This window comes from Denticeps clupeoides, chromosome 1, assembly GCF_900700375.1.
Source record: "Denticeps clupeoides chromosome 1, fDenClu1.1, whole genome shotgun sequence".
NCBI classification, from domain to species: domain Eukaryota; kingdom Metazoa; phylum Chordata; class Actinopteri; order Clupeiformes; family Denticipitidae; genus Denticeps; species Denticeps clupeoides.
In genome coordinates this window covers 21,215,899-21,242,937 of record NC_041707.1, presented here as the reverse complement: position 1 = coordinate 21,242,937, position 27,039 = coordinate 21,215,899, and the positions used below count along the sequence as shown (strand labels likewise).

Here is a 27,039-nt window from a genome sequence, read left to right as displayed (position 1 = left end):
CCTCGGTGTTGGGCTCTTTGCTTCTTTGCAGATCATTTATTTTTTAGAACATCATGGGGCAGTTTTTTAACGAATGCACTTTACAAAGACATGGAAAATCTCAACATTTTTGGTTTGGGTTCATTTTACAGGGTCACATCTGCTGTCATTGGGACTGTCAAATTGAAAATGAGGCAGTCCACTTTCTATCTTTTCATTAATATTTATTCACAGGCACAAAAGACGTTTGATGAAGTCGCTTGCGTTGAGCCAGAGGAATATTTCCAGAAATATCATCTTTACCTGTCTCTTCTGCCCTCATAATAATTGGCTAGTCTCAAGAAGGACAAATGATTTGTGTTTACCTTTTATTTATGATACAGATGTACATCTTTTTCACAGTTAATTTGAATATTTTGTATGAAAAAAAATATTTGTGTATTTTGTAAATGGCATTTTTCAAAATAAACTATGCATGATTATTGATAAAGCACTCACAATGATTAAATTGAACACTTTTTCTGAACCAAAAAACACAAAAAAGCAACATACTAAATAAAAAATAAAAGACATACACTTGCAATGTGGACTAGTCGAGCATATAGTATAAAAGTGTTATTCATTTTAAACATTGCATAACAACACAAATTAACAGTGAAATTAAGTGTTAATAAAGAAGTAACAATGTATTAAATATGTAACACCTAAGCTATTCACATGTATTAAAATAGATTCGGTGTCCTACATCCTTTCTTTTAAAGAAAAAAAAGCATCTTTCAGATGCTACACAGACGACAAAATGGCATTGAAAAAACCTGATTAAGCTTGATTTTTTGAGAAAAGTGATCCCAGATCAACATTAATGCACTGAGATGCTTCCTGAAATGTCTACCTGTTAAACACACATTCATCTCATTTTTTGTTATATAGTAATTGTCTAATTAACTTCAGTACCTTAGTAAGAACCAGGTCTGCATAGATCTATGAGAGGAAAAGTGAAACCACTACACTTCAGCCCAGGGTACTCCAGCCCTAATCCCGGATGGCACTCACCAGCACAATTAAGACATGTTTCCACCCAGTTCTTCAGTTCAATTAGGTTTAGAGTCGGAGAACCCTGCTTTAGACATTTTTTATAAACATTATGGAACAAAACTGAATTAAACTCAGATTCTCTTAACAGAAATCCCACAGAACACAAATGGGAAGATTAAATACACTGAACCATTGTCAAGTCAACTGGAAATGATTTATGATGAAAAGTAGGGCTGCATTAATACTAATTAGAATTGTATTTTTTATTTGTTATTCACAAATGTCTTTTTTTGTGTGCACCACACATGTATATTATTGGTCTGACCCTATTAGGAAGTAGTTTTTCCAAATGCCTAAACTCCAATACCAAAAGTTCTAATTCTAATGAAAGACATTGCGTGGTGCTACCATACTGTATAGACTTGTTTTATTATATATATATATATATATATATATATATATATATATATATATATATATATATATATATATATATATATATATAGTAAAAACATGGCTATAAAGCATGATAGCACCACAAAATGGTCTTTTGTTAGACTGTGATTTGATTTTAATTAATCATCATTGCAGTAGAATGTAAATAGAATGCTTTTCTGATAGAATCATGCAGCCATAATATTAAAAAAAACATTCTACTACAGGCAGTCAAAAAAAGTTCCTAAATCCAGTTTAGGACATCCCTTATATAATATTTTTGTTTGGCTTGACATCATCAGATTGTTATATAGAACCATAACTTAAAATATATTTTGTTTAAATGTATATTTCTAACACTGTGTTTACAGAAAACTCAATACAAGCAAGTATTGATGCAATACTATTGTCCCTTCGCTGCATTTAAAATGCCCCTGAGGACTGGCTTTCCTTTTCTAATGTCCTGTGGTTTAAATTTTCTAACTTTAAAAAATGGAATCCCAAATAGGCTCTTTAACTATTGGCTGCCGAGCCACTTAGCTGAAACATGTTGAAGGAAGACCCAGAATGCCCAGACTGGGATGTGTTGAAATGCAAGGGCCCCTTTGACTGCTTCCTGGTTCCCATTACTGCAGATTTATGGTTCACGCACACCATGAGCTTTGGTTGCACAACATAACAGTCTCAGTCCATGCAAATCATCATGGAGTAAGACCAGACGCCTTCAGATCAAGTATTTCCCAAGTTCATCCAGCAGGTGGCGTTCATACGTACTCTTTGGTGCTGCTGGGTGGGCGTGTGGAATTCTTGGGGGGGTACTTGGATATCTGTTTGCCACGGGGGCAAGAGGCAGCGAGCATGGCTCCTCCCAGGACATCCAGAAAGGAGCCGCCCCATGCAATAAAGATGGCGGCACCGAATTCAAACCTGTAGGGGGGGGGGGGGCAAAGAGTTTTGATTTATTGTGATTATATATTTTTTATATACAATAAAAATTTTGACACAGCTCAGCTATAACTGACCAGTGTAATTTTGTTTTCTCATAATTCAGTGGCACATGACTTCTCATCTGTGTACATATACAGATATTGTCCTCCAGACCCTGAACGTGCCGCATTGGCAGCTTACAGCTGTAATCAGGTTATCAAGGCCATTTCTTGCCCTCCAACAAAAAACCTAAAGCTTGGTTGAAAGCAGCTGAGAGGCATGCAGGGGTATGAAACCTCATCTGTACGGCTGCTTTGGCACTTCATGATGTGGACAAAGACAGCTGTTGGTACTGGTTGGTGGAAAAACCCTACACAACAAAAAATTCCATTCAGGAAGCAAAGTGAAGTAGGACACCTACTTTGTGTTGACGGGAGTGTAGGGATTGTAGAAGGCCCGGATGATGTTGTGAGCAAACCATGAGCAAGCTACAATTGCGCAGAGAGCTGGGAAAAAAAGAGAAAAGACTGATTAATGGTCCAGAGAAAAATAAAAATGAAAAGAAACACAACAGCTTTTTGTCTTTAAGAACAAAGACATCAGGATTTTTGCTGTTCTCCTTTAAAAGAAACTGAAGGGCTCTGTGGCAAGAACGCGGACTGACCCAAAAGTGACCTTAGCTGGAAGTAGAAGCTAGCAGGGAGGCACTTGGCTGAGAGATCAAAAGCCTTCCCACACAGTCTTAGATCCTTAAGACTTTCACGCGTAAGGGAAAAAAAACTCAAAACGAAAATCCCTCAGGAGTTCAGGAAAGAGTGATTGAACATTTGAAGTGACTATCACTGCTTACTTTATATGAACTTTTCACACAGGAACATTTACACACACACACACACACACATCCACAGACACTGACCTCCAATGAGCACCAGAATGCCCCCAGTCGTGGCAATTCGTGACTTTCGTGCTTTGTTGTCAGCGCCACAAGTAGTACATTTCATGCCAATGCTGGCTACTCCCAGTCCGGCGATGGACACGATGATGCCCATGATCATGAGGGCACGTGTGGCTTGTAGTGAACCTTAAGAGACGGAGTGGAACATAGAGAAGGAGAAAGAGAGCAGTCAGTTTAAAAATGTGTATTAACACGAGCATCTATATCACGCAATGAAATCAAGTCACATAAAAATGAGTCAGACATATATATTTTTTTAGGCAGTTTTAAATTTGAGTTTGGTGTGGTCACAAGTCCTCACGTTATTGGGTTTTAGTCTAAGACACTCATTCAGGAGGACAGGTTAGGATTCAGACCATCTGGGTGGTGCTTGTGCCTGAAGGCTGGAGGAACTGGAGGGCCTCCACTATGAACCAGATGTGAAGGAATAGAAGATGGGTAGATCTTTTATTGATGTATGTACACCTGCTGTATGTAAAGTACAGACTTTCACAGGAAATGATGTCAACTTGTCCCAGTTCTTTAATTTACTTGTATGTTGTGAGATGGTAAATAAGTATTATTTACATGATGAAAAATCCGACAGGATTCCCTTTTGATTATTTTTCCCAGCAGTTACATCCTCCACACAATGTTCCCTCTGGAAGAAGGAACGAATGGGGGGGTGTTGGTAATAAAAGTGTACAGTTGCAATCCGTCTTTCGCTGAAAGAGATTCCATCCTGAACCAGTTTGTACCAGTACATCCCTGTAATTGTAAAAAAAAAAAAAAAAAAAAAAGCCCGTCCCCCTCCTCTCTGCATGCACACACCAGATAGTGTGTTTGTGGTGGTGAGGGGTCTATTGGTCGGGAACGAGACGGAGAAAGGAGAGAATTATTCTCTCTCTGGCAGGCATTCATTATAAGCAATGTGCTGAATAAGTTAAGTCTTGTTAACGAAGGAACGGAACCTTCCAGAATTGAATTTAACAGATCTTGGGGCAGATTCAACCTTTTGTCAGGTGCAGTTCCTACCAGTTCAGTCTGGAAGCTTCAACCCGTGTTCATTTCAATGAACCAGTTCCAACTGTTCAATCACAAAAAAACCCCATCCTGACACATTTTACACACCGAACGGGACTGTTGTTGCCATGGTTTTCCAGTCTGCTTTTGTACCCTGATCCCGTATAGAGCCTTTAAGATGTTGCAGACCTTTATGTGTAAGTGCTGCTTCAGAAGTTCTTCATTCCGTGTTTTTCTTCCAACCGAACGCCAAGGTTGGGGAAAGCTGAGAGAGCGTTTTTACACACTTTGTGGCAGGATACATGCAGGAATTCGTTTGATCCCATAATCCGTTCAGCAAAACGAACATTATTGGAATAAATGTCAGGGCCGCCGACGCTCGGCATGGCAGCCCGGACAGGAACAATGCGATCGCTGTCCGATAAAACAAAGGCAACACTGAGGCTGGCCGACTGAGAAGCAGGCCGGGGGATGACACCTTTATCAGCTGAATGTATTTGTTTGGACAAGCAGTCCTTCCTCTACTCAGACAGTAGATACCGAAGAAGATGAAGACCCTGCCCGGGACCCACTGCCTTGTGCTTGTCCACGAGAAGAAAATCCGAAGCCGTTGAGCACTTCGGCCTAAGCCCAGGAGAATAGTTGTGACGTTTGTAGCGCAGCAGCACCCTAAAGACCAAATTCCGGTCTGTAAGGACGGCGGAGTTGCGATCGGTTTTAGAAAGATCACACAGTTACAGTGACAAGCGATCTTTTAAAAAAAAAGTTTTCAAAAGCCATTTCCACACTTCTTCTGATGACCACACGGCGATGACAATAACAACTAAAGTAAATTCTATACATGAAAATGTCACATCAATGTCTAATAGATTCTTTATTTGTCTCACGCACACAGTAACACAAGTAAAAGGTGCAGTGACATTTAAAGAGACAAATGAATAAACACTAATAAAGTGTCCCGCTGCTACTCACTGTCCAGCTGCAGGATGGAGTCGTAGATCTTGCACTGCACCTGCCCGGTGCTCTGGAAGGCGCAGGACATCCACAGCCCCTCGTACATGGCCACCGCGGTGATGATGCTGTCCCCGACGTACGCCGACATCTTCCACTGCGGGAGCACGGTGCCGACGATGAGTCCGATGATGCCGATCAGAGACAGCGTGAACCCCAGCAGCTGAATCCCGGTGTTCGCCATCACGGGTCTCACTCGTCTCGGGTGGGGTGGGGTAGTCAAACAGAAAACTCCGGGAGATACTTTCCTCCACCGTGCACGCGCAATTTATTTTATGCGGGTGCGTGGAGGGAGGGACGCGCGTTTTTTATACACGGCCGCGTCGGGAGCGCGCACTGCATTCCGTCCGTTAGCCGTGGCGTTCCTGACCACGCCCCCCCATCAGACCTGGACGCGGCCACGCCCCCACGAGAGGCTGCGAGTGGCCTTATTCACAAATCGTTATTACATCTATTACATTCAAGACCGCAACATGACACCCACATCAGAAAATGGAAAAAAGCCAGAGAGAAGTACGTTCTACTACCAACACACACACACACACACACACACACACACATACCTACTGTATATATACCACATTAATCTACCGGGTGGGGCAGGAGTTAAGTGGACTGCTTGAGCTGTAAAGGAAATTATTCTTATTCTTATTCTTATTAATTGTGTCAATAATGACATTGCATCCCACCGTACACACTTTATGTTGACTAGTTAACGCCGCCACAACAAATTTGGGGAGTGTATAAAGCCAGGCCAATTTTTTACAGTAAGTTAATTTTAACTTTGCTGTGATTCCACTGTCACTTTTGACCCGACCCGCCCGCGACCTAGATACTTGCCGGTAAACTGAGACCATCCCGCCCGGGTCATGGGCCGGCCTGCGCGTCACAGAAAGGGAGGGTGGACAGAGAAGGGTCTGAGGGGCGCCCCGCTCATTTCTGGGTCAAAGTCGTGCTGCCACAAGAATCTCACATCACTTGATAAGGGCAAAGTGTCAAAACCGAAATAAGGAAACGAAGAGAGAACGTTTCTTCCACAAAATACGCACACTGGGGGTGACATTTGCTGACCTCAGACATCACTGATCTGAACAGCAACAATATCACTAATTACTTTTGTATTAGTCAAATTATTATTATATTATTCATGTGATCTCCAAATGTATTTTATTTATTATATAAATTTATTAAATACTAATGTGATTACAGGGAGCAGTGGTGGCATAGCGAGTAAGGCTCATAATCGAAGGGTCGCGGGTTCAAATCCAAGGTGGCACTGCGGTCCTTCTTAGCAAGGTACCGTCCCCACTCACTGCCGTCCACTGCTCACCAAGGGGGATGGATTAAGAGCAGAGGGCATATTTTGCTGTGTGCACCGTGTGCTGGGCTTGCTGTGTATTACAATGACAATGACATCACTTTCATTACTGATTAAACTTATTCTTTAATCTGAAAAAAAGAATCATTCACTTGTGTTTTGCAGTCCTCTCTACAATTCTCCCTTGTTCCTGCGGTGAGTAAATAGTGAAAGTCTGGGATGAAGGCAGCTGGTTAGCCAGTTTCATGTAAATGCAGCGCAGTGCTCTGTAATTCTGCCTGGGGTTGGCTGGGCCTGTGGTTTCAGGGGTTTGTAACAAAATGAAAAAATTAAAGGCCACAGTCATTTTATTTATTACATTGTGTTGTTAAATTATGAGGTCGTAGCAGCATGCAAGCACAGAACATTGTCACCAAATAAATTATAGACAGGAATCTAATGGCGGTTTAAAATGCCATTTGAATAAAAAATTTAAGATATTTTGTTTTGTTTTGTTTTTTCCTGTTTCCCCATTCTTTACAGCTATAGTACGGCATCCCATCATTATTTCAGATATTATCTATGAGGGAGTAAAAATGTGGCATGGCTGACTTCACTGCAGTATGTTTTCTTAAAGTGTGTTTAGTGAAAGTGATTGTCATTGTGATACACTGCAGCACAGCACACATGCACACAACAAAATGTGTCCTCTGCTTATAAACCATCACCCTTGGTGAGCAGTGGGCAGCCATGACAGGCTCCCGGGTGTGTGGGGATGGTGCTTTGCTCAGTGGAACCTTAGCGGATCGGGATTCGAACCAGCAACCTTCTGATTACGGGGCAGCTTCCTTAACTGCTAGACCACCACTGTCCCAACACTTTTTTTAACCAACACTTTTGCCACATTTTCAGAATTACCCTCACTGCTCTCATTGGTGGATTGCGATTGTAAACGATGCTGTGAAAAGTAGATATGTAATACTTTCTGAAGGTTCTCTACTGTGAAACCTTTATTTTGAAACTCCTGCAAATATACATTTGCACGTGATCTAGGCTGCAAGTTGACAACACCCACTTTTCACAGTCTTGTGATTTATAGCAGTGTTTTCTTGCAACTTGGATTTGGAACTCCGAAAATAAAAAAAGCAGTGAAACCAAAGTACATGCCGTTCACATGCCGTTCTCACTGGGTTAGTGGGACAGATGGCTGTGCCAGTGACTTGCAGGATGCATGGTTAACATATGCAAGATGGTAGTGGTACCAGAGCCGCTTTCACCTCTCTCCCAGAGAGAGTTCATCAGACGGCATCAGTTCACTGCACTCTCCTAGAAAATGAATTATTCATAAACACTCATCAATATTATGAAGAGAGGGAAATAATACATTTATTACTTTATAAACATTGTTACTTGTGTCTGATTTGGTTGTTAGTGCGTAGTGTGTCTAGAACAACAATGTTGTATGTGTGTGTGTGTTTTTTTTTTTTTCTTTTTACATGTTTTAGGGGAATTACATGTTGTGGATATCATACATTTTAACACATATAATACTGATGCCGTCACTGGAATCCAAGTAGTTTTCAACCTTGTCCACACTGGACCCGGAACAAATGCTAGTCGGGTATGGGCCATAAGCATTATATTTCTTTTTGGGCAAAACCCATGCATGTCATTTCATCATGTCATTTAAAACAGTCATGCCAGTTTCGTCCTGTAGTTTGTATAATAGTTTCATTGGAATGTACTGCAGCCTTAAATTAAATTCAAAAGTTCCAATAAGATGAAAGTACCAAAGGCTACCAATAAGATGAAAAACCTTTACTTATAACCACTGTCTAAAATTGTACTGTGTATTTTTATATATATATATATGTGTGTGCATTCATCTTACATATATATGATGATGATGCTTATGGAGCTGTGTTCTTGCTCAATACTGAAATAGGAAAAATAGGAATATATTTTAAAGGAATATGTTTCCCTATTTTTCCTGTGTGAATGAGTCTATATGCCATATTCACTTTTGTTCTGCTGATGATGTGAAACCATGGCCGGTCTCCAAATTGGAGAAGCAGCTATCAGATACTTGAGAGAGGACATCTCCTTACACGGTGCTGCTAAAACCAATGTACTTACCCCGCCCAACACACACTTGTTTGCTATAAATGACTTCTTGATCCTACATTTAGAATTCTCTTCCATAAGAATTCTCAGAGCCATAAACGTAAGATATCTAGCTTGGTAAATTAATTTACATACAGGAAATTTCCAACATAAATACAGTGTGAATTTCAAAAAGAGGAACTATTTCTTTTTCTAGTGTAGATCACCTTTAGCACAGTTTCATCAGTTACAAATCAATTGTTTAAATAATACATCTATTTTATCATAACTGTGATATGGTATGGTATGAAACTCATTGTTCTTTTTTTGTGCTATAAAACAGTCCTTCCACTGAATACCTGCAATAATGAGTATATTTTTTGCCAATATTTCTTTTTGAACTAATGATCCAAAACTCAAAGGCCAACTAGATAAAATAAGTGGTTGCTACTGCAGAGTTCTACACTATTATTGTAAATAATACACCCCATGTCAAAAACAGTAAAAATTCACTGTGAATTCATCTTACAATGGACACATTTATGCAAAAAAAAAAAAAACGTCCCCCTTGTTCATGATGAGAGATTTGTTTTTCTTTGGAGAAATTAGTTAGAATTAAAATCCGGTACAAATGGTGAACTTTTTTAAATGATTTTTAAAATGTTTGCCAATAATGTCAGGGACGCAGACAGCAAAATACGGTCAGAAAAAAACACATTTTGGTCTTGGCGAGCAGAAGCAAGCTGCAATATTTATCCCACATGCTTTCAATTAACTCAATATTAAAAAATGTTTTCAGTCAAAAAATACGTTGTTACTTCTCTTATTGTCCATTTATGTTCATCACCTATGCTAGCCTGCATCTAGGTTTGGTACTTTATTATTAGGTAATTTTTTGTAATGAAAAAATATGACACAATATATTTTATACCTTGTAAGGCTACCAGATGTCTTTTAAATGGTCTCATAAGTTTATATTATTATTATTAGTAGGAGTAGTAGTTTTTTCTAAGCCGTTACTGCATAGTTTCTCCTGGACCATGGCCCATGCTGGAAGACATGCTAGTTCGTCTCAAGTGATGAAAGGAAGATTACAGCCATTCCTTCTTTCCCAAGGAATGATGTGTCCAGAGAGGTAAACACAGCATCACAGTCCAACGTTGGCTGCGAACATCTTTTTCATATAAAACATTTCCAAACAGGGAACAATTCCACTATAGCGGGAGCCAAAAATGGGGTTGTGTTTTACTCAAATTAGAGTAAGTGGTGTGACACACCCTCCATCATGATGTAAACAAAGATGAGTTATTTCCACGAAAACAGTAACCAGAGGGGTAGAGAGAAGGACAGTGGCCTTTTAAATGTTGAACACCACTGAGAGTGATACACTTGTACATAAACTCATAGAAAAAAGAACAAAAAAAATAAATGCACACACATATGTAAAATAACCAATTTAAGGGTGAGTGTGGATTTATTGTTAACAATAAATTTGACTTTGTTCACAAGGAATGTGTTCACAGATGCCATTCCAGAGCAAAACCATGATGCAGGCAGGAGTGTTTGAAATGAGAGTTTGCCGATGGAATGCTTAGATTTAAAAACACTGGCTCTGAAAATGGTCACCTACATGTCGTCCTTTTTAGAATCTGACTGTGCAAGTGACATAGACGTGTTGTCACTGAGGCTCTAGTGCTTGACTTGACTTCACGTGTTTGTTCCAGAGCTGACCTCAAAATATATAGGAGTGAAACTAAAACCAAACGGCATGTACAACATCACAGAATCGCTGACAGGAGCACAGGGGTGTGACAAATGCCCTGCACATGTTTCTAAACCTAGTCCTCGTTGCCACCACGTGACTTAACTCAAGATATGGGTTGAACCATGGTGTGTTACTGGTGTAATATGGGAAATCCAAAAAGCGTGCAGGACAAGTGTCCACCACATACTGTATAAATTGTATTTTGTCAGTAGTTTTTAAATGAAAGTGAAAGTGAAGTTAATTGTGAAACACTACAAAGTAGCACACGGTGCACACAACAAAAATGTGTCCTCTGTATTTGACCCATCACCCTTGGTGAGCAGTGGGCAGCCATGACAGGCACCCGGGGGAGCAGTGTGTCGGGACAGTGCTTTGCCGGTTTGAATCCCGATTTTGTCAAGTTGTTGTCAAGTTTATGATGCAACTTGACAAGGTTTGCGGATAAAAACAAGAAGAAGAGATGTGCAACCCTCTAATTACACTGATGGAGAGGAAAGTTGAACACATTACAAAACTGTTTAACTCCTGAAGTTGGCTGATGATGCATATCAACAGGAAGTTGAACAGCTGCCGACAAAACAACACAATCTAGAGCTTTACACCCCAAGACTGTGGAGATGACAGTGGACTTTAGGAAATTTACCTCATCACCTCATCCCTCACCATATATGCAGATCTGTGTCAACTGTGGGGATCTTCAGATACGATTTGAAGCAACATCTCTTCCAGCCCAGCAAAGGATGTACTATTTGTACTACCAGAACTGCAGAAAGAATCATTGGTGCCCCCCTGCCTGCCATCATGAATTGTAAATTTCAAGATCAAGGAAACGGCCTGGAAAAATAATCTATATATATGTGAGAAAAGCACCATCCCCACACACTGCTCCCTGAGCACCTGTCATTGCTGCCCATTGCACAGGGTGATTGTGGTATTTGCTGGGATTCACAATGACAATTCCTTCACTTTCACTTTCACCTCATAAACAGCTAACATACAAAACCATGGTCCATGGGAAAGTAATAGCCCGTTGGGTAACACACTGGCCCCACTTTCTACCATTGTGTCCCTGATCATGTACGTATGTAACCTTGCCCTGTCCACATGCCCTGTAACTACTGATTATAAGTCGCTTTGGATAAGGCCATGTAAATGTAAAATATCCAATGCTACTTACTTGAACTCTTTTTATTACATATGGTGTTGTCTTGTTTATAATCTGTATTTTGTACACAACTGTAAAAACGATTCAATTATATATTTTATATTTTGCTTTCTACTCTATATATTAATGTATTGTACGCTGTTGCTTGAGAGACAATGGCTGGAACCAAAATCCTTGATGGTGCTAACAAGGTAAGAAAGAACAAGGTAAGAAAGACCAGATGGCCCAGTCATGTCCAGAAAATGTCCAGAAACAGGATCCCTAAAACTGCCCTGAGATGGACATCAGCCAACCAAAGAGAACTTGGCAGAGAACAGTCATGATTGAGCTGGAGGACATGAGATGGAGGACATTTGGCGTGGGCTGAGGCATCAGCCAAAGCACAAGACCATGACATGACCGTGTCCATGTCCAGGGCACTAATTTTATGTAGTTTGTCAGGAACATAAGGCAGGGAAAAGATGGATGCAAATTCTTGACTCACAAAGAGGAGGATTTAATAACAAATTAAACAGAACTCACACAATCACAATACACAAACAGCAAAGGATGTACTATTTGTACTACTAGAACTGCAGAAAGAATCATTGGTGCCCCCCTGCCTGCCATCCATGAATTGTACATTTCATGATCAAGGAAATGCCCAGGATTGGCATTCAAACCGGCAACCTGCCACCACTGCCAGGTTGCCGGTTTGAATCTCGATCCGCCAAGGTGCCACTGAGGTGCCACTGAGCAAAGCACCGTCCCCACACACTGCTCCCTGGGCACCTGTCATGGTTGTTCACTACTCACTCAGGGTGATGGGTTAAATGCAGAGGACAAATTTCACTGTGTGCACCGTGTGCTGTGCTGCTGTGTATCATAGGTGACAATCACTTCACATTTTATCACTTTATCACAAGAAGCAAGGGTTAAAACATGACAGAATGGCAAGGACACATTTATACACAGATATCACAGATGCTCACAATCAGGTAATCAGGAGTACAAGACATAATACACAAAACTCCAGTCTAGGAAACAGAACTGGAGAATCCGGAAATGTCGAGAACATGACATAGTTCTTATAATTCAGTTCATAGTTCTTGAAATTCAGTTCAACCCAGCACAAGCAGTAGAGAATCCACACCAGAGGAAAACCATGAGACCATTCCAACTTGCCACAATTTACTATCAACTGCCATAGTCTCTAACAAGCTAATACACTCATTCAAAACAATAAAAGAATGGTATTGAAACAGTAACACACCTCAGATCATCAGTGAGGACAAAAGAAATCATTGTTACAAAGTAAGGATTGAGAACACACATATACCATGCTTTAATTGGGCTTCATACAGTATCAAATGTTTTACCTGATCACAGTTCCTGGTTCCAGTTCCTGGTACATTGACTGAAAGTGGAATGTTGTGGTCTGCTGTTACAGCAGCCTATATTTCCCATAAATTAACTGGGTTGTTCCTCCAAACCATTGTGAACAACCTCTCCTTCTCAGTCTGCAACAAACATTTTGCCTTGCCCACCAGCTACAGTATTTTTTTAGGTTTGACACAGAAGACATAATTACTTTTCCCTGTAGTAAAGTAAGTAAATATAAACCGGATCACTGTAGGTACTGTAGCCTATGCAAACAAAACCAATGAATGTATTTGCACTATTTTCCCTCCTGATTGCAGGAATAATAAATGGCACTCTTAGTCCAGCCTCATTCATAGAGAGACCACAAAAAAAATACATGGGCTACAAAAGTGTCTCTACGTTCAGAGCTGACCTCTGTTCATGGTCTCTGTGGCCTTCTTAATGTCTGTTTTTATTCCCTTTTAATTTGAAGAAGAAACCACAACATTTTACTTTGTATTAGGATCTTTTGAGCAGTTTAGATTAAGTTAGATTTTAAGTTTCTAACGTGACCAGAAAAAAACGCCTTTTCAAAAGCACTTGTCACATCACCTGTGACTGATATGCAGGTTACATGGAAGCAAAAATCTTAAGTACAAAGACTGTCCGAGCTGCATTTTTGTAACAAAAGACATTAGATGCTAAAAAAATATATGATGTGCACTAATGGCTTGGTCAATGAAGTTTTTAATAACTAAAAAATAACTAAAACATCATTAGATCTTTATTTTGTATCTTACCATGCTCAAACACTGATTATATTAAATATCCACAAACATAAATCACAAACATGTTATGCCAAGTTACTAACTAAGCAGTTATTAAACTGCAGGCTCGGGTGCACCAGGCCAAGGTTATACTAATGTGTTATTGCATTTATTCTTTTGTTGTAGTGTCACATTCAGCCTCACTCTCAGTATAGAATATAGACATGAAAAGAGCAGCATATAAATCCCAATCTTGACTATTAATACACCAGTCCTGATCCTAGTGTCTTATTCTTGTCATTCCACTACTTGTTTTACTTGAGCAGTAAAGGAGTTCCTCTTTTGGCGTTTATGATTTTTGTTCACAAATAAATGTACACATGCTTGTATTTAAGAAATACCTTCAATGTCTTCAAATGAACCTTGTTATTATTTTGATCATATGGGATTTGTTTGGTTCTTCCAACCAGTTGCCTTGTTCATGGCGTCTGTCTGGTCACAGCACTTCATCAACTGGCCTCTGCACTTCCTGCTACTGGGGGCAAGGGAAAAGCCCAGAACAATCTATACCATTGTCTTCAGCAGCATAGCCGGCGCCACCAATTCAGTGACCTCACTCTAGGGAGGAAACAAAAAAATTCATAACCTGAGAGGAGGCAATAATCCAAATGAAGGAGGAAATGATTTTCGCTGGGCCATTATGTGGTGGATTAGGTCAGTTTAATGAAGTGGGCCTATTTCTCTTTCGTGGTGCACTGTGTTCCATGACAGACCTCCTACTCGCCTGCGCTTTGGCCCAGCTGAAAAACAACCGGTCTACGGCTGGACAGAGCTGCTTACGCAGTGGGCAACAAGGCCCCCATTGTGGAGAACCAAAACTTCATCTGAAAGTACAAGGAATCTTCTAAGCTCGAAACCTCCAGGGTGGAGGTGGTGGAGGAGGGAGGTGCAGAAAAATGAAGAAGAAGGAGAAAGAAGAGAGGGGGGTTCTCAAAGAGTCCTCCGGAGGATGACTAACCTCCAGGAAAGCCCCCACTGTAATGTCACATACAGTTGCTCCTGGTTACGTGATTTATCCTGACGCTCTTTTGGCACCATCCGTCACCTCGCTCCAAATCACTAGGGTTACACAATAGAAGCCCCCACCCGACCCTCTTAAATGTTCTTTTTTTTTTATCACCCTTTTCTTCTAGTAAACACACATTCATCTTTCAGGCAAAGTTCCAATGGAAGCCAAGAGAAAACAGCTAAATCAGCCCTGAGAGCAGAAAAGGCGAGTCTCCCAGCTATTCTCCTCGGTGTCTTCTTGGCTTTTTGAAGTGAGCAGGCCGAGAGAAAAGAGGGTGATTAAAGTGCTCCAAGCTCCTTTGGAGGTTGCTGAACCGTTGGCAATAAAACACCCCGGGTACGTGCTTTTCCCTGAAAATCTGCAATTCGGTTACAGAACGTCTCCGGGTATCTTCCTCCATCCAAATTCTCCCACCTACATACAACTGCCACTTAACGCTCAATGGAATTCAAAAGGTGCACAAAGGAAAGTCTGAACGGTGTGAATTATTTTTGTTTGTTCGTAATCCCTTTACATGCTGATAATTCCAGACGTATGTGACATCCAGGATTACAGTCTTCAACCTCAGAATTCTTTGTTATTTGAAACAGCTACATATCTGACATGCAGCAAGTACATGGAAGAAAGACATGGGTGGGTTCCTGGCCCATCTACAGTATGATTTAAAAGTATGATTTAAAGTATGATCTAATTCCCTCAGTTCAGTTCACATATATGGAGTCAGGCCTTCAAAAGTATTGTAGGTGTTTTAGGCAGTAGTGAAACTAATTACATGTTTTTCGGAAAGGGACAATTCAAGTGTAAAACATACAAATAATACTTATTAAGAAGTGAAATTGGAAATAATTTTACTTGTTTTTAGAGAAGCAGTTAATATGTAGAGATCTGCACTGTAAGAACAGAGAGATCAAAAACGTCAGTTTTCTGGATTTTATTATTTTGAGAAGTCATGCTGCAGCAGTCTGGATCAGCTGGAAAGGTCAAATAGCACTTAGAGGTAAACCAGCCAGACATGGGTTATAGTAGTAAAGTTTGGGGATGACCAGAGATTGGACAAATACTTGAGTTGCCTGTGTGATAAAAATCTGATGAAATGGACGGTCGAAGGAGCGCATTCTACCTGTGCAAGGTGTGAGCAAAAGCGTTTTTTTTTGGGAGGGGGGTTTAAAAGGATGAAAGTCCAAGTAATGTGCATAAAACTACAGATTATACACTCGCCATCCTGATCACGGTTCCCAGTCTGATTATTATATGATCTGCTCCGTATACCTGCAAAGGAATGATTAGACAGATATTAGTGAGATTGCTAGGCAACCATTGGTAATTTAGTTCAAAGCTGAAATGAATACAGTCTAAATAGAGATAGGTGTTCTGTCTTTATACTTGATAAGAATAAGTCGAATAATGGCCGGAGCTCATCGCAGCACAGAGAATTAACTCAAACTCATTCAGTCACTCACTATCACTATCGTTAACCGCTTTGTCCTGTTTCCATCCCAGGACACTGGGACACCACAGGGCACGCACACACACTACTCACTCACACCTACAGTCATTCCACCTTGTGTACATGACTTTAGACAGTAACCAACACGCGGAGAGCACACACAAGATCCGAGTCGGGATTCAACCTTGGAGGTGTGAGGCCACATCGCTAACCACCACGCCACCGTGTGGCCCTTCTGAGAATTAACAGGAGACAAACATTTTACTTAACTACACAAACTGCTGCTTTAAGAAATAAGGCATAATAAAAGTGAATGAACACAGACCAGAACACAACAGGGAAATGTGAATTTTAATCATTGTGTTACATTTCCTTTAATTCATTAATGCCACCAATGGAATTTATTTGTTTCTGCAACACCATATATATATATATATATACATATACATTTACATATTTAAATGTAACCAATTCAAGCAGGAAATGCCAGTGGTTATAAGCAACTTGGGAACCATACTGATCCCTCACAAACCATTTTTTTAATTATTGAAATGTGTATTAAAAAATGTGTTGCTAGTCAAAATACAGAATACAAAAGCAAACAAATGTTTAAGCATATCTTTCCATGCATGTGATGACAACAGGAAGTCTCTCAAAGCAGGTGCATAACTTTAAAAAAGGAAAAATCTAACCCGGAACTATTTTGCATTTTAAAATCAAGGCAAATAGGCAAAATAGCCTAAATGTATCAGTAGGTGTATACTGCAAACAAGCACTGTACTTTCGCATACCCTTCTGGTGTGGTCCATGATTAAAAACTGAAAATATGACATATGCTTGGTCTTTAAAATGTACATTTTGAGCAAATATAAATACAGTTGAAAAAAATACTGATTCATGGAAATGGTTGGTCGGGTGTGTAATTAAAGCTGGCATCCAAAAACATGGCCAGTGTCCCCAGAGTGGTTGTGATAACAAAAATCCAGAGGAAGAGTCTGTCCACAACGATGGCAATGTACTGCCAATCATCTGTCATCTACAAGCAAGACAAACAGCCAGACAAATAGCCATATTGTTCAGAAAAAAGGATATTACACTTTTATATGATAACATCACAACATGACAGATTTTTTACATTTATTTTCCAAAATAGGGTACGGAATGAAATAGAACTCATGGTCTGTAATTAGAATGTGAAAAAAACTGATTATGAGTAAATAGAACTAAAAATAACAATAAATAAGCAATAATTATTAAAGGAAAATTTCAAAATGTAAAAAACAACAACCCTTTTCGTGTGAAGTGTCATGTGTGCAAACACACCCAAAAAGCACAAGCGCTTGTGTTTCCACAGTGAAAATAGGGTCCTCTGTGTCTGTGTGTGTAATGGGGTGCAGGTTATTGCTGTAACTACTCACTGTGTCCTCTGTGTCCTGCTTTTTCAATTGTTCTGCAATATATGTAATAGCAGCAATGGCTGACTTGAGGTCAGGGGGCAGAATGAGGCAGTAGTTCTCTGTGTCAAAGAATCGCTGAAGCTGGACTGTACTGTCACTCCTAACACACATACACATACAGAGACAGAGAAAGACTTCACTTTAGCTAATTCAGAAAAGTCATATACAAAATAGGGCAAGTCTTAGTCCAACTCTTAACCTCAGACCCATAAGGACAGAGAATGAGACACACTAAAAACACACATAAATGCCCAACAATATAACTTGATAACTTGATCAACTTGAATGTCATCCCTTCTCCAGAATTTGTGAACCCTTCAATCAACATTTACATAAATGTTGACCAGACAGCATACCTGGTCGGGTGCTGCAGGAGTGTGCTGACCGGCTTGCAGACATCTTCACAGATATCTTCAACACATTGCCGAGTTCAGCCATGGTACCTACCTGCCTCAAAACCACCAAGATCATCCCTGGGCCAATGAAGTCAACTGTGTCCTGCCTCAATGATTACCGGCCCATAGCACTCACACCCATCATAACAAAGAGAGGCTGGTTCTGGGGCACATGAAGACCCAACTTCCACAGAACCTGGACCCACTTCAGGGATGTGATCTCAGCCCACTGCTCTTCACTCTGCTGACACACAACTGTGCTGCACAGTACAGTTCAAACCACATCATCAAGTTTGCAGATGACACAACAGTAGTGGGGATCATCACCAACAAAGATGAGTCTGCCTACAGAGAGGAGATAAAACATCTGGTGGATTGGTGCTGGAGCAACAACCTGACTCTCAATGTCACCAAGACCAAAGAGATGGTTGTCAATTTCAGGAAGAAACCGACTGTCCCCACCCCGCTGCACATGGATGGATCTGCTGATCATCAGCAGTGTAAAGTTCTTAGGTGTGCAAATTACAGGCGACCTCTCCTGTAGCCTCAACACCACCTCCACCACCAAGAAAGCCCAGCAACATCTGCACCTGCACTTCCCCCAGCAACATCTGCCAACCTCTCTCCTCCCATCCTCACATCATTCACATATTTTTTTTCTTTTATTATTGCACTATGGAGGTCTGTGTGAAACATAATTTCAATACATGGTATACTGCATAAACTGTTGTACTGACAATAAACCAATCTTGAATCTTGAATCTTTAAATATACCATGCAACACATATTAGAAAAAATATGCCACTTAAACACACTAGACAATACAATACTGCTATTTTAAATTATTCAATGTTACATGTGAGTAGCAAAAGTGTTTTGAATCGCTAGGTTACCAGTTAATTGGAGTGTAATTAGCAGTGCATTTTGTAATATTAGGACAACAATGCCTGATTACTGAATTATTGGAAAGCAATAAAAAAATTGCAACGCTCTTGTGCATTCGTAAGCATTTTTTTGAGAAATAAAAATAGTTTTTTGAGAAATAAACACAATATTATTTGCTGCATGCACGTAACCCATGAGGACTGTGTCCTGCGGTGCCCAGAAGAGGGCAGACCGGACCATGTGAGGAAGTGAATGGTGTGACTGAAAGTCACCTCTACATTATTTTTTTGTCTCCCAAGGACATGCTCATTTTTCCAATAGGGATTAGCCTCTCATTGCCACATGACAAGCCATTCAAGGAACATAAAGCACACTGTACACATGCATTCACACACACATGCAAGCATAACAAACGGAGGGTCACATACATACATTGACACAAACACTCTCACAAACTCATACAATGTGCCATACTTCTGCAGCAGAAATGCCTCTGCGTAGTCATCTGACCTTCTAAATACCTATGGTGCATTAATAGGCATGGCAGTTCCCTGACCTCCCTGACCTTGCTCACACCCAATCACCCTGTGCAACCCTGACATGTCATTGATGAGTAACATTTTTGTAAAGCAGTGTTAAAAAGTAGAATCTGGATTGTAAGAAATAAAAAGCACTTCAAATATTTGCAACAAAACAATGCAGACTATTATTAGTGCATACGTACAAATTTGCCACTGTAAACTTGTCTACACCATGGCACCGCAGTTGTTGCAACATCCAGAGCGCTAAAGTTGCATGATGGTCATTTAAAATAGCCATCGGTGTGGAATCAAGTCAAACAATCAGTCCCTGGAGGCCCGGCAACAAGAGCTCAGGATTTCAGGTGCCACCCAGCTGTCCCGGTTCGGTGTACCATCTGGCTCGCGGGTGAAAATGTGCAAGCACTTCGAGAAACCGAGGCTCGGGCCTATGTGTATGCACACACATGCATTTGTATCGTCGTTGGGTGTGTGTGTCTGTTTATATGTGTGGGAAGGACCGAAAACATAAATACATTTTGCTACTGAGGTCCGCTGAGGTGAAGGCTAGATTAGCGGCAACAACAGATGCGAAAAGAGGCTGAACTTTCCTCCCTCTATCTGTCTGTGTGGTAAACCACAGACATGTGCAATCCAGCAATGCCTGCAGAATTCTTCCACTATTATTCATTACCGCAGACAGATGGAGGCTCCACACTCTCTTTTTCACACAGTCACTCTCACAAAAGACGAAACAGTGAAAGTGCATCTCTATCAAACGACTGCACAACACATGCCTGCACTTGGTGAGCAACAATAAGCATAAAAAAGATTCAGTGGCCTTTGATGTCCCTCTGGCAGGAACATTTAGACCTTTGAATGCTTGGAACACTGGGTGTTGTAGAGTGTTTCCCTCCGGTGGATACTGTCTCCCATTCTCCATGTGTCTCCCTTTTACCCTTTCCACCCCTCCCTCTGCTGTCCTCAGAGGGATTATTATTTAATGCCCAAACTAAACAAGGGGTTAGGGACTGGCGACTGAACAGACTTAGCTGGGCTGAAATGGATGCCCTTGGATGGAGATGAGAAATTCCAAACTGTCGGGAGTGAAGTAAAACTTCAGATGCTGTTTACTTGCCACACCATAGGACAGAAAGCTCTGGAGATTAAATGGTGGCAAATTGAACTGTCACATGACAGGGTGTCACCACGCCTTTATGGTTAAGTTAGCAGCTGGGTGTACATGCTATCAAAGTTATTTTGTTTTCAAAAAAAATAATGTAATATCATGTAATATCAAAAGTCAAAAGTCACAGCTTGGCTGGATGTATATATTTGCTGGATGACAACCTCCATCAATGTAAGAGAATGCTCTAAGACATTTTGATGATACATTTTGATGATACAGACGTTTCAACAAATGTAGTGCAACAAAATGTCTAGAAATATCTATTAACAAAATGTACAACAAAACTATAAACAAAAAAGCAACTATTTCTATAAACATTTGTACATGTGAGAAGTATTTTATGTTCAGTCTCTTTAACTGAGGAGAACCAAGTTACCTGCCTCTCCATGGTAATACCAGGTTAGGATCTATTTTGCGGAAGAAGTACTCTCCCCCTGGTCTTCGCATGTCTAGCCTGCTTAGAGGCGTGTCATTGCCTGCCTCCTCCTGCAGTGGCTCCTCTGGATGAGGTCTGACCATACCCAAGTACTTAGGTAGGAAATGAATGAATGCCTGAGGAAACAGAAGGGATGAGTACATACAAATAAGTGGAAAATAAATGACCAATGTTTCCTTTGTTAACTCATTAATAAAAACTAGTTTAAGAGTTACTGGGTCTTTCAACACTCAGTGTCGCTCCACACAAATTCTGATTGCCTGGCCTGAGTCCGAGTTGCCCTCACACTCCATGGTCTCCCTACCTCTATTTTTAAACACACATTTAGGACATTTAGGTCATACTAAATCTCTGCTAACCTCCCCATTCAGGTCTCTAGCATGACCAGCTTTAATGCAGATGAACTGTCTTTCCCTAACAAAGCTGTCACAGGCTGTTAGATTTGCAGAAGTGAAGTGTTCTAGGGCGTAGGTCATGTGACCTTAAATTTCATGGCTGCCATGGCTTAATTCTGTGTTTGACTATGTTATGTTTTATATAACAAAGTCTACTATTTCCACGTCTAAAATTTTGTTAACACGTATGAATGAACAACACTTGTATCTTACCTTCCGCACCCAGAGAGGCATGTGGTGGGTGTTGGATGTGCGATGGTGCAGGTTGAGCACAACCACACTGAGGATGACTGAGAAGGTGACAAGGATCATGGTGAACATGACATAGTTGACAATGATCGGAATGCCCAGTGAGGTCTCTGGGACCTTGTTTGCTAGCAGAAGCATGAAGACAGTGAGTGCAATGAGGACCGAGATGGACAGGGTCATCTTCTCTCCTGGTGGGCAAGGGAGCAACACTCACTGACAGCTGACATTACCAACAAATGTTTGCATTCCAAACTGCACTATACAGTTCTGTTCATGTCAAGTAGTAAAATACTGTAATAAATAATTGTAGTGGCATTAAAAGCAGAAGCATGCAGGAATATTTGCACACGTATTTAAGCATTTATATGCTGGTCCTCTCAAGTAAAGTGCTAATTAAAAATGTCATAATAAAAAAGAATGTTGCTTACTGAGACATTGACAAATCTTGGTGGTTACAGCTTGATAATTCATATGTGGCATATTCATAACCATAGGTCAACATGTGGTAATATAAAATCCAACCTGCTCCAGGTGGCAGGTAGAACACGAAGATGGCCAACACGCTGGTGAGAATACAGGGCACTATGATGTTGATGATGTAGAAGAGGGGCTTCCGTTCTATGATGAGGTAGAAGGTGATATCCTCATACAAATCGGAGGCCAAATTTTTTCTGGATGCCTTGTGACATATCTGCCACTCACCATTCTCTGATGAATTAAATGAAGAGTTAAAAGCATAACCTGTAAGAGTTAAAGCATAACCTGTACAGCACTGTGATTTTTCTTGGTACTCTGTATAAAATAACTAAAAGAGCTAGCAGGCCTATCAAAAATCCTTAATCCAGAGCTCACTATTCAGTGCTTTATTTTTAAAAATACTTTACCTACAGTGTGATTGCTCTAATCCACTTTTAAGGATTTCTATGGTACACAGATTAGGAAGATAATCTTTTAGGAGGAAAAGTGTGTAAACTTGAGTAAAAACACACAGGGTTCTCATGGAGTAGCGAGTAAGAAACAATGATCTATACAATGATCTATACAATGATATATATATACACACACACACACACACACACACACACATGCTAGAGACAATGGTAAATATGTAAATATTGTACAAACCAACCTGTGAAGGCATTCTCATCTATAACAATCTCATGGATCTCCTCGCCATTCTCATCCAGTCCATACTGCAGGTCCACTTCAGAAGCATCATACGTATACGAGCGGAAAACCATGGTGCAGTTCTGCCAGTCAAAGGGAAAATAGGCCACCTACAGCAGGATGGGTACAGTTACAGACTGATATTCATATTTATTTAATGTTTTTATGCATGCTGTTTCTTCCACAATTATTTATATCCTTTGTAGAGGCTAGTAAACAGATTAGAAGAAAATCCACATTTATTTTAACACTGAAAATATTCAGGAATTTGACCTTGAATCAATACACACACAACTGACCACACAATAAAGCTTCTGCCCCCTGACCTGAACTCCACTGAAAACATGTGGGTTGAGATAAAAAAAAAAAAAACTTGGTGGGTGTGTTTTTTTCAAAACCATTTTATCAGTATATTTGGAGAACATAATAGTGTGTACAATGTACAATGTTTAATTTTTTTTAATTAAAATGCCATTGTTACATTTTATCATTACATATATTAATAGTAATATTAATTCATTAGTTCATTTAGGGCTGCGGTAACAGCATATTCTTATAACTATTATTATTTGATTGTAAAATATAGTCGTCACCTCAATAGAGCAGCTGCTCCTATAGATAGCAGGAGGCAACCAGGTGACGTCCCCGGTGTGGCTGACCAGCACATTGACGTAAAGCGCAACATCAAACTGCCCATCGTTACTGTTGGAAGAACAGACCCATACACACAAATAGTGGTTTGAACTAAACTCCACACCATGTAAACTGCAGCCACACAGTTTTAGGAAGACTTTAAAAGTACGCAATCACTAATAATTCATTTATTCAGTTAAAAAGGCGTGTCTCATGCCAGTCTCATTTATGGCCAGGGGTGACAATGATGGGCCATTGGATGAGCCGCTTACTTGTTAATCAGGTAGACATCTGGCCGCCAAACTTTAGTCGGGGGAATTCGAAGAACATCAATGTTGTCATAGTCCTCTGGGTTCCAGGAAAGTCTGTAGTCTGTCCAGGCCTGAGGGAACAGGGGACTAAAAGTAAAAGATTCTGAGAGGGAACCTTATTCATGTGAACAGTAAGGGCCCGGTTTTTCTCTTAGAAACCAGGTTATACACACTCACACATGCAACTACTACAAAGAAACTGAGCAAGTAGAGAACAAGTAGAGAGAAAAGGGAGACAAAAAGAACTGCAGCAGAGCAGAATAGGAGGTCAGAGAAGATGAATGGACATCAAGCTCACCAGATTCATGAACACGTTTGTGGTCATTTCTCCATTCTTCTCATCCTTTTTGGAGAAAAATGTGTATTAGACCCAACAACGATGTAAAGCTAGTGGCTCTGGTGTGATTTGAGGTTAAGCTGAACTTGGCAGACTTGCTCACACATAAGCAGAAGGAAATGTGGCGGAAACATGGGGAGAATTCTGCAAGAACATTGAAGCATCATTTCTGAGAAGCACCGGTTTCTGTGGGACACTAGAAGAGGGCAGTTTCGGCAGGACACCCAATCCTCCCTGGATGAGAGCTAATGGCAGTGACGAGATCTGAGGCGCAGGGTGTTAAGCATGATCTGGCAGAGTGTACAAAGGGAAAGGAAGTGTTGCGTGAAGGCTGGAAAAAGGTTAGGATTTCTGGGGAGTACAGTGTACCATGGGAGCTGAACAATGCTGTCCTGTACGCCGCTGTGAATGTCAGCAGCCAGGCTGACCGATGGCTACAGAGATGCAGAGGAGCTAGGAATTTCCTTTTTTTTCTTGCAAGTAAAAACATTTAGATTAAAATTGCCCGTGGACCCAAAATGCATTCATACCAGACCAATCAGCTGGATCAGTGTCATTCCGACCCGCACCATCACTCTTTCATCCCAGGTCCGTGACGGGCGCACTTTCAGGTTGTAATCAGTGAACAGCTTCTCCTGCAGGCGCCGCTCTGTCTCGGAGGCATCTACGGAGGACAAGGAAACCCAGCACAATATAACCCACAGTAGGAATATTTTCTGTTTTCATGGTCAATGATTACTTGTTTCTGATTATTACAAAGAAATCTTCCAAATGACATGAAATAACCAGTGTCATGCTTCAAAACTCTTATACTTGTCCTTAAAAATGTGATATCAATCAGTGAACAAATGAGGAATAAATCAAGAACAAGACAAAAAAAATGTTGATAGAGCAGAAAGAATATGAATCATAACCAGTAAAACCAGTAAAATGACATTACAGAGTGTCTTTGTGCAGAAAACCTAGGAAACATTTTCTTTAAATAGTAAATGAATGTCACGCATGCCACTAGAATGCATAAATGTGGCAGCAGTTCAGAAGTGCTACTGTACAGGGCAACATTCCAACACACATTCATTAAAGAACACACTTAGAAATATGTACACAGATGTGCTATAAATAAATGCTGCTAATCATGACTTCCCTGATTAGGGAGTTCCTTTCTAATGCTTGGCCTCTCAAACCAACAGCAGCACATGCTTACTGTACAAGTGGCAATATAAAGGTTCACATTTCCATATGTATTTCCATATGTATTATATGCTAATACTAACTGATATTCTGATCTGATAACTGATACTCACTTTGATCAGTTTAAAAAACAACCCGATCACACAAAAAAGATATTTGAATTTTTTTTTAAAACATGGACATGATCTAGTAATAAGGAAAATTTCAATTAAAATACAAAACATTAACATTTGTTTACATGATTAGCCTGCTTAAAATGAACTGATGAATGAAATAATTGTTCTTTTCCAGCATGTTTCATGTTCCGTGTGCAGTAATGTGAGTGCGCTGGAATATAAACACGTCTTACTGGTGAACACAAGGAGGCAGGAACCCAGCACCACCCACAGGAGAATGTTCTTCATGCTCCTCTTCAAATCCACGATCCCTCAGTGAATAAATCAAACGGCGCGTTTCACCTCTCCGCCCACACAATTAACACACACCAGCGCTCAGGTCTCCTCAACCTTTTCATGGACACCCGGACCACCAGCGCTCCAGCCTTCTAGAAAATTGGTCTCCCAGATGAACCTGTGAGCAAACTCTTTGCTCTGGCCTCTTCTTTTTCTTGGTGCGGCGTCCTATCAGTCATGGTGTCTACGCCCAATTGGCCATCAGGGTCGAATGTGTTCTGATCACGTGGCACACACCTGTCCAGCAGCATTGGCACTGAGCTTGGGAAGCCATGACAATGGGGGTATTTTGGGGAAAGAACAGAGCGGTGGGTGTGTGACAGGAGAGAGTGACTGCATATGGGTGAAGAGGACAGAGAGTTATAGACACGCAGGGTGGTGGCCCTCACATGAGCCCCCCAGGTCTTTCAGGAGTTGGGATCACTCATTCTCACTACCTCTCTGTATATGGCTGTGCAGAGGAATGACTGGAACTCTGCCACAGGCATTGAGCTGGGAACACTCATGAGGATTGCAAGGGATTGCTCGCTTTCTCACACACACAGGTTTAAGATTTGTGAGGACATATGCATGTTACTCAATTAATGAGCAACATAGATATTATAAATCTCACTAACCAGTGGATCAGTTTACAGATTAAATTTAACTTAGATTATTATGTTACATAATAATGCTACAATTCTCAATGAAGTAGATACATTGTGCAATTTTTTCATCTTCGATGCACACACTCGATGTTGTCACTTATCTGATGCAGTTAGACCAAGCTATATTTGTTGCTTTAAATTTGGTTGATTATTTGACTGAAACCATCCAATCTACTACACACCTACATAGACACACCCTAGAACACAAAATAATAAATATTAATCAATAAAATTATGCACATGGCAAGCTCATGCTTTCATAATGTTTCCATTATTTTACCATACCATTGTTGTCTCCCCTCTCACCCACTGAGCCTGTGTTATAAAGGCATTATAAAGGCTGAGATCTCATCTACACACACAGATTGTAAATCAGCCAAAGCTGAGGTCCTGTTATCCGCCCCACACAATAAACGTATAAATTACTGTGTGTATGTGTGTCAACTGTGGGCTGGTGCAGTATGGAATCATGCAACAGT

The 27,039-nt window shown here is 40.5% G+C and overlaps 2 protein-coding genes across 4 annotated transcripts; both read right to left on the bottom strand.

Annotated features, from left to right (window-relative positions):
* Nucleotides 1-333: 333 nt before the first annotated feature.
* cldn7a (claudin 7a) lies at nucleotides 334-5,641 on the bottom strand. The gene is made up of 4 exons (XM_028998064.1): nucleotides 5,306-5,641; nucleotides 3,293-3,457; nucleotides 2,798-2,882; nucleotides 334-2,376 (listed from the first exon to the last, which is right to left on the bottom strand). The coding sequence occupies exons 1-4, from the start codon at nucleotides 5,526-5,528 to the stop codon at nucleotides 2,214-2,216; spliced, it is 636 nt and encodes a 211-aa protein (XP_028853897.1). The 5' UTR covers nucleotides 5,529-5,641; the 3' UTR covers nucleotides 334-2,213.
* A 10,991-nt stretch (nucleotides 5,642-16,632) lies between these two features.
* chrnb1l (cholinergic receptor, nicotinic, beta 1 (muscle) like) lies at nucleotides 16,633-26,019 on the bottom strand. 3 transcript variants are annotated; one of them, XM_028978286.1, is made up of 11 exons: nucleotides 25,811-26,019; nucleotides 24,801-24,934; nucleotides 24,232-24,276; nucleotides 23,895-24,004; nucleotides 23,583-23,691; nucleotides 22,952-23,099; nucleotides 22,345-22,530; nucleotides 21,787-22,010; nucleotides 21,119-21,294; nucleotides 17,717-17,855; nucleotides 16,633-17,334 (listed from the first exon to the last, which is right to left on the bottom strand). In XM_028978286.1, exons 1-11 carry the CDS (start codon nucleotides 25,863-25,865, stop codon nucleotides 17,194-17,196), a joined length of 1,467 nt encoding a protein of 488 aa, XP_028834119.1. In that variant the 5' UTR covers nucleotides 25,866-26,019; the 3' UTR covers nucleotides 16,633-17,193. The 3 variants fall into 3 exon arrangements, with proteins under 3 accessions (XP_028834119.1, XP_028834136.1, XP_028834128.1); XM_028978303.1 differs by having other exon boundaries at nucleotides 21,787-21,863; XM_028978295.1 differs by lacking the exon at nucleotides 24,232-24,276.
* Nucleotides 26,020-27,039: the final 1,020 nt, after the last annotated feature.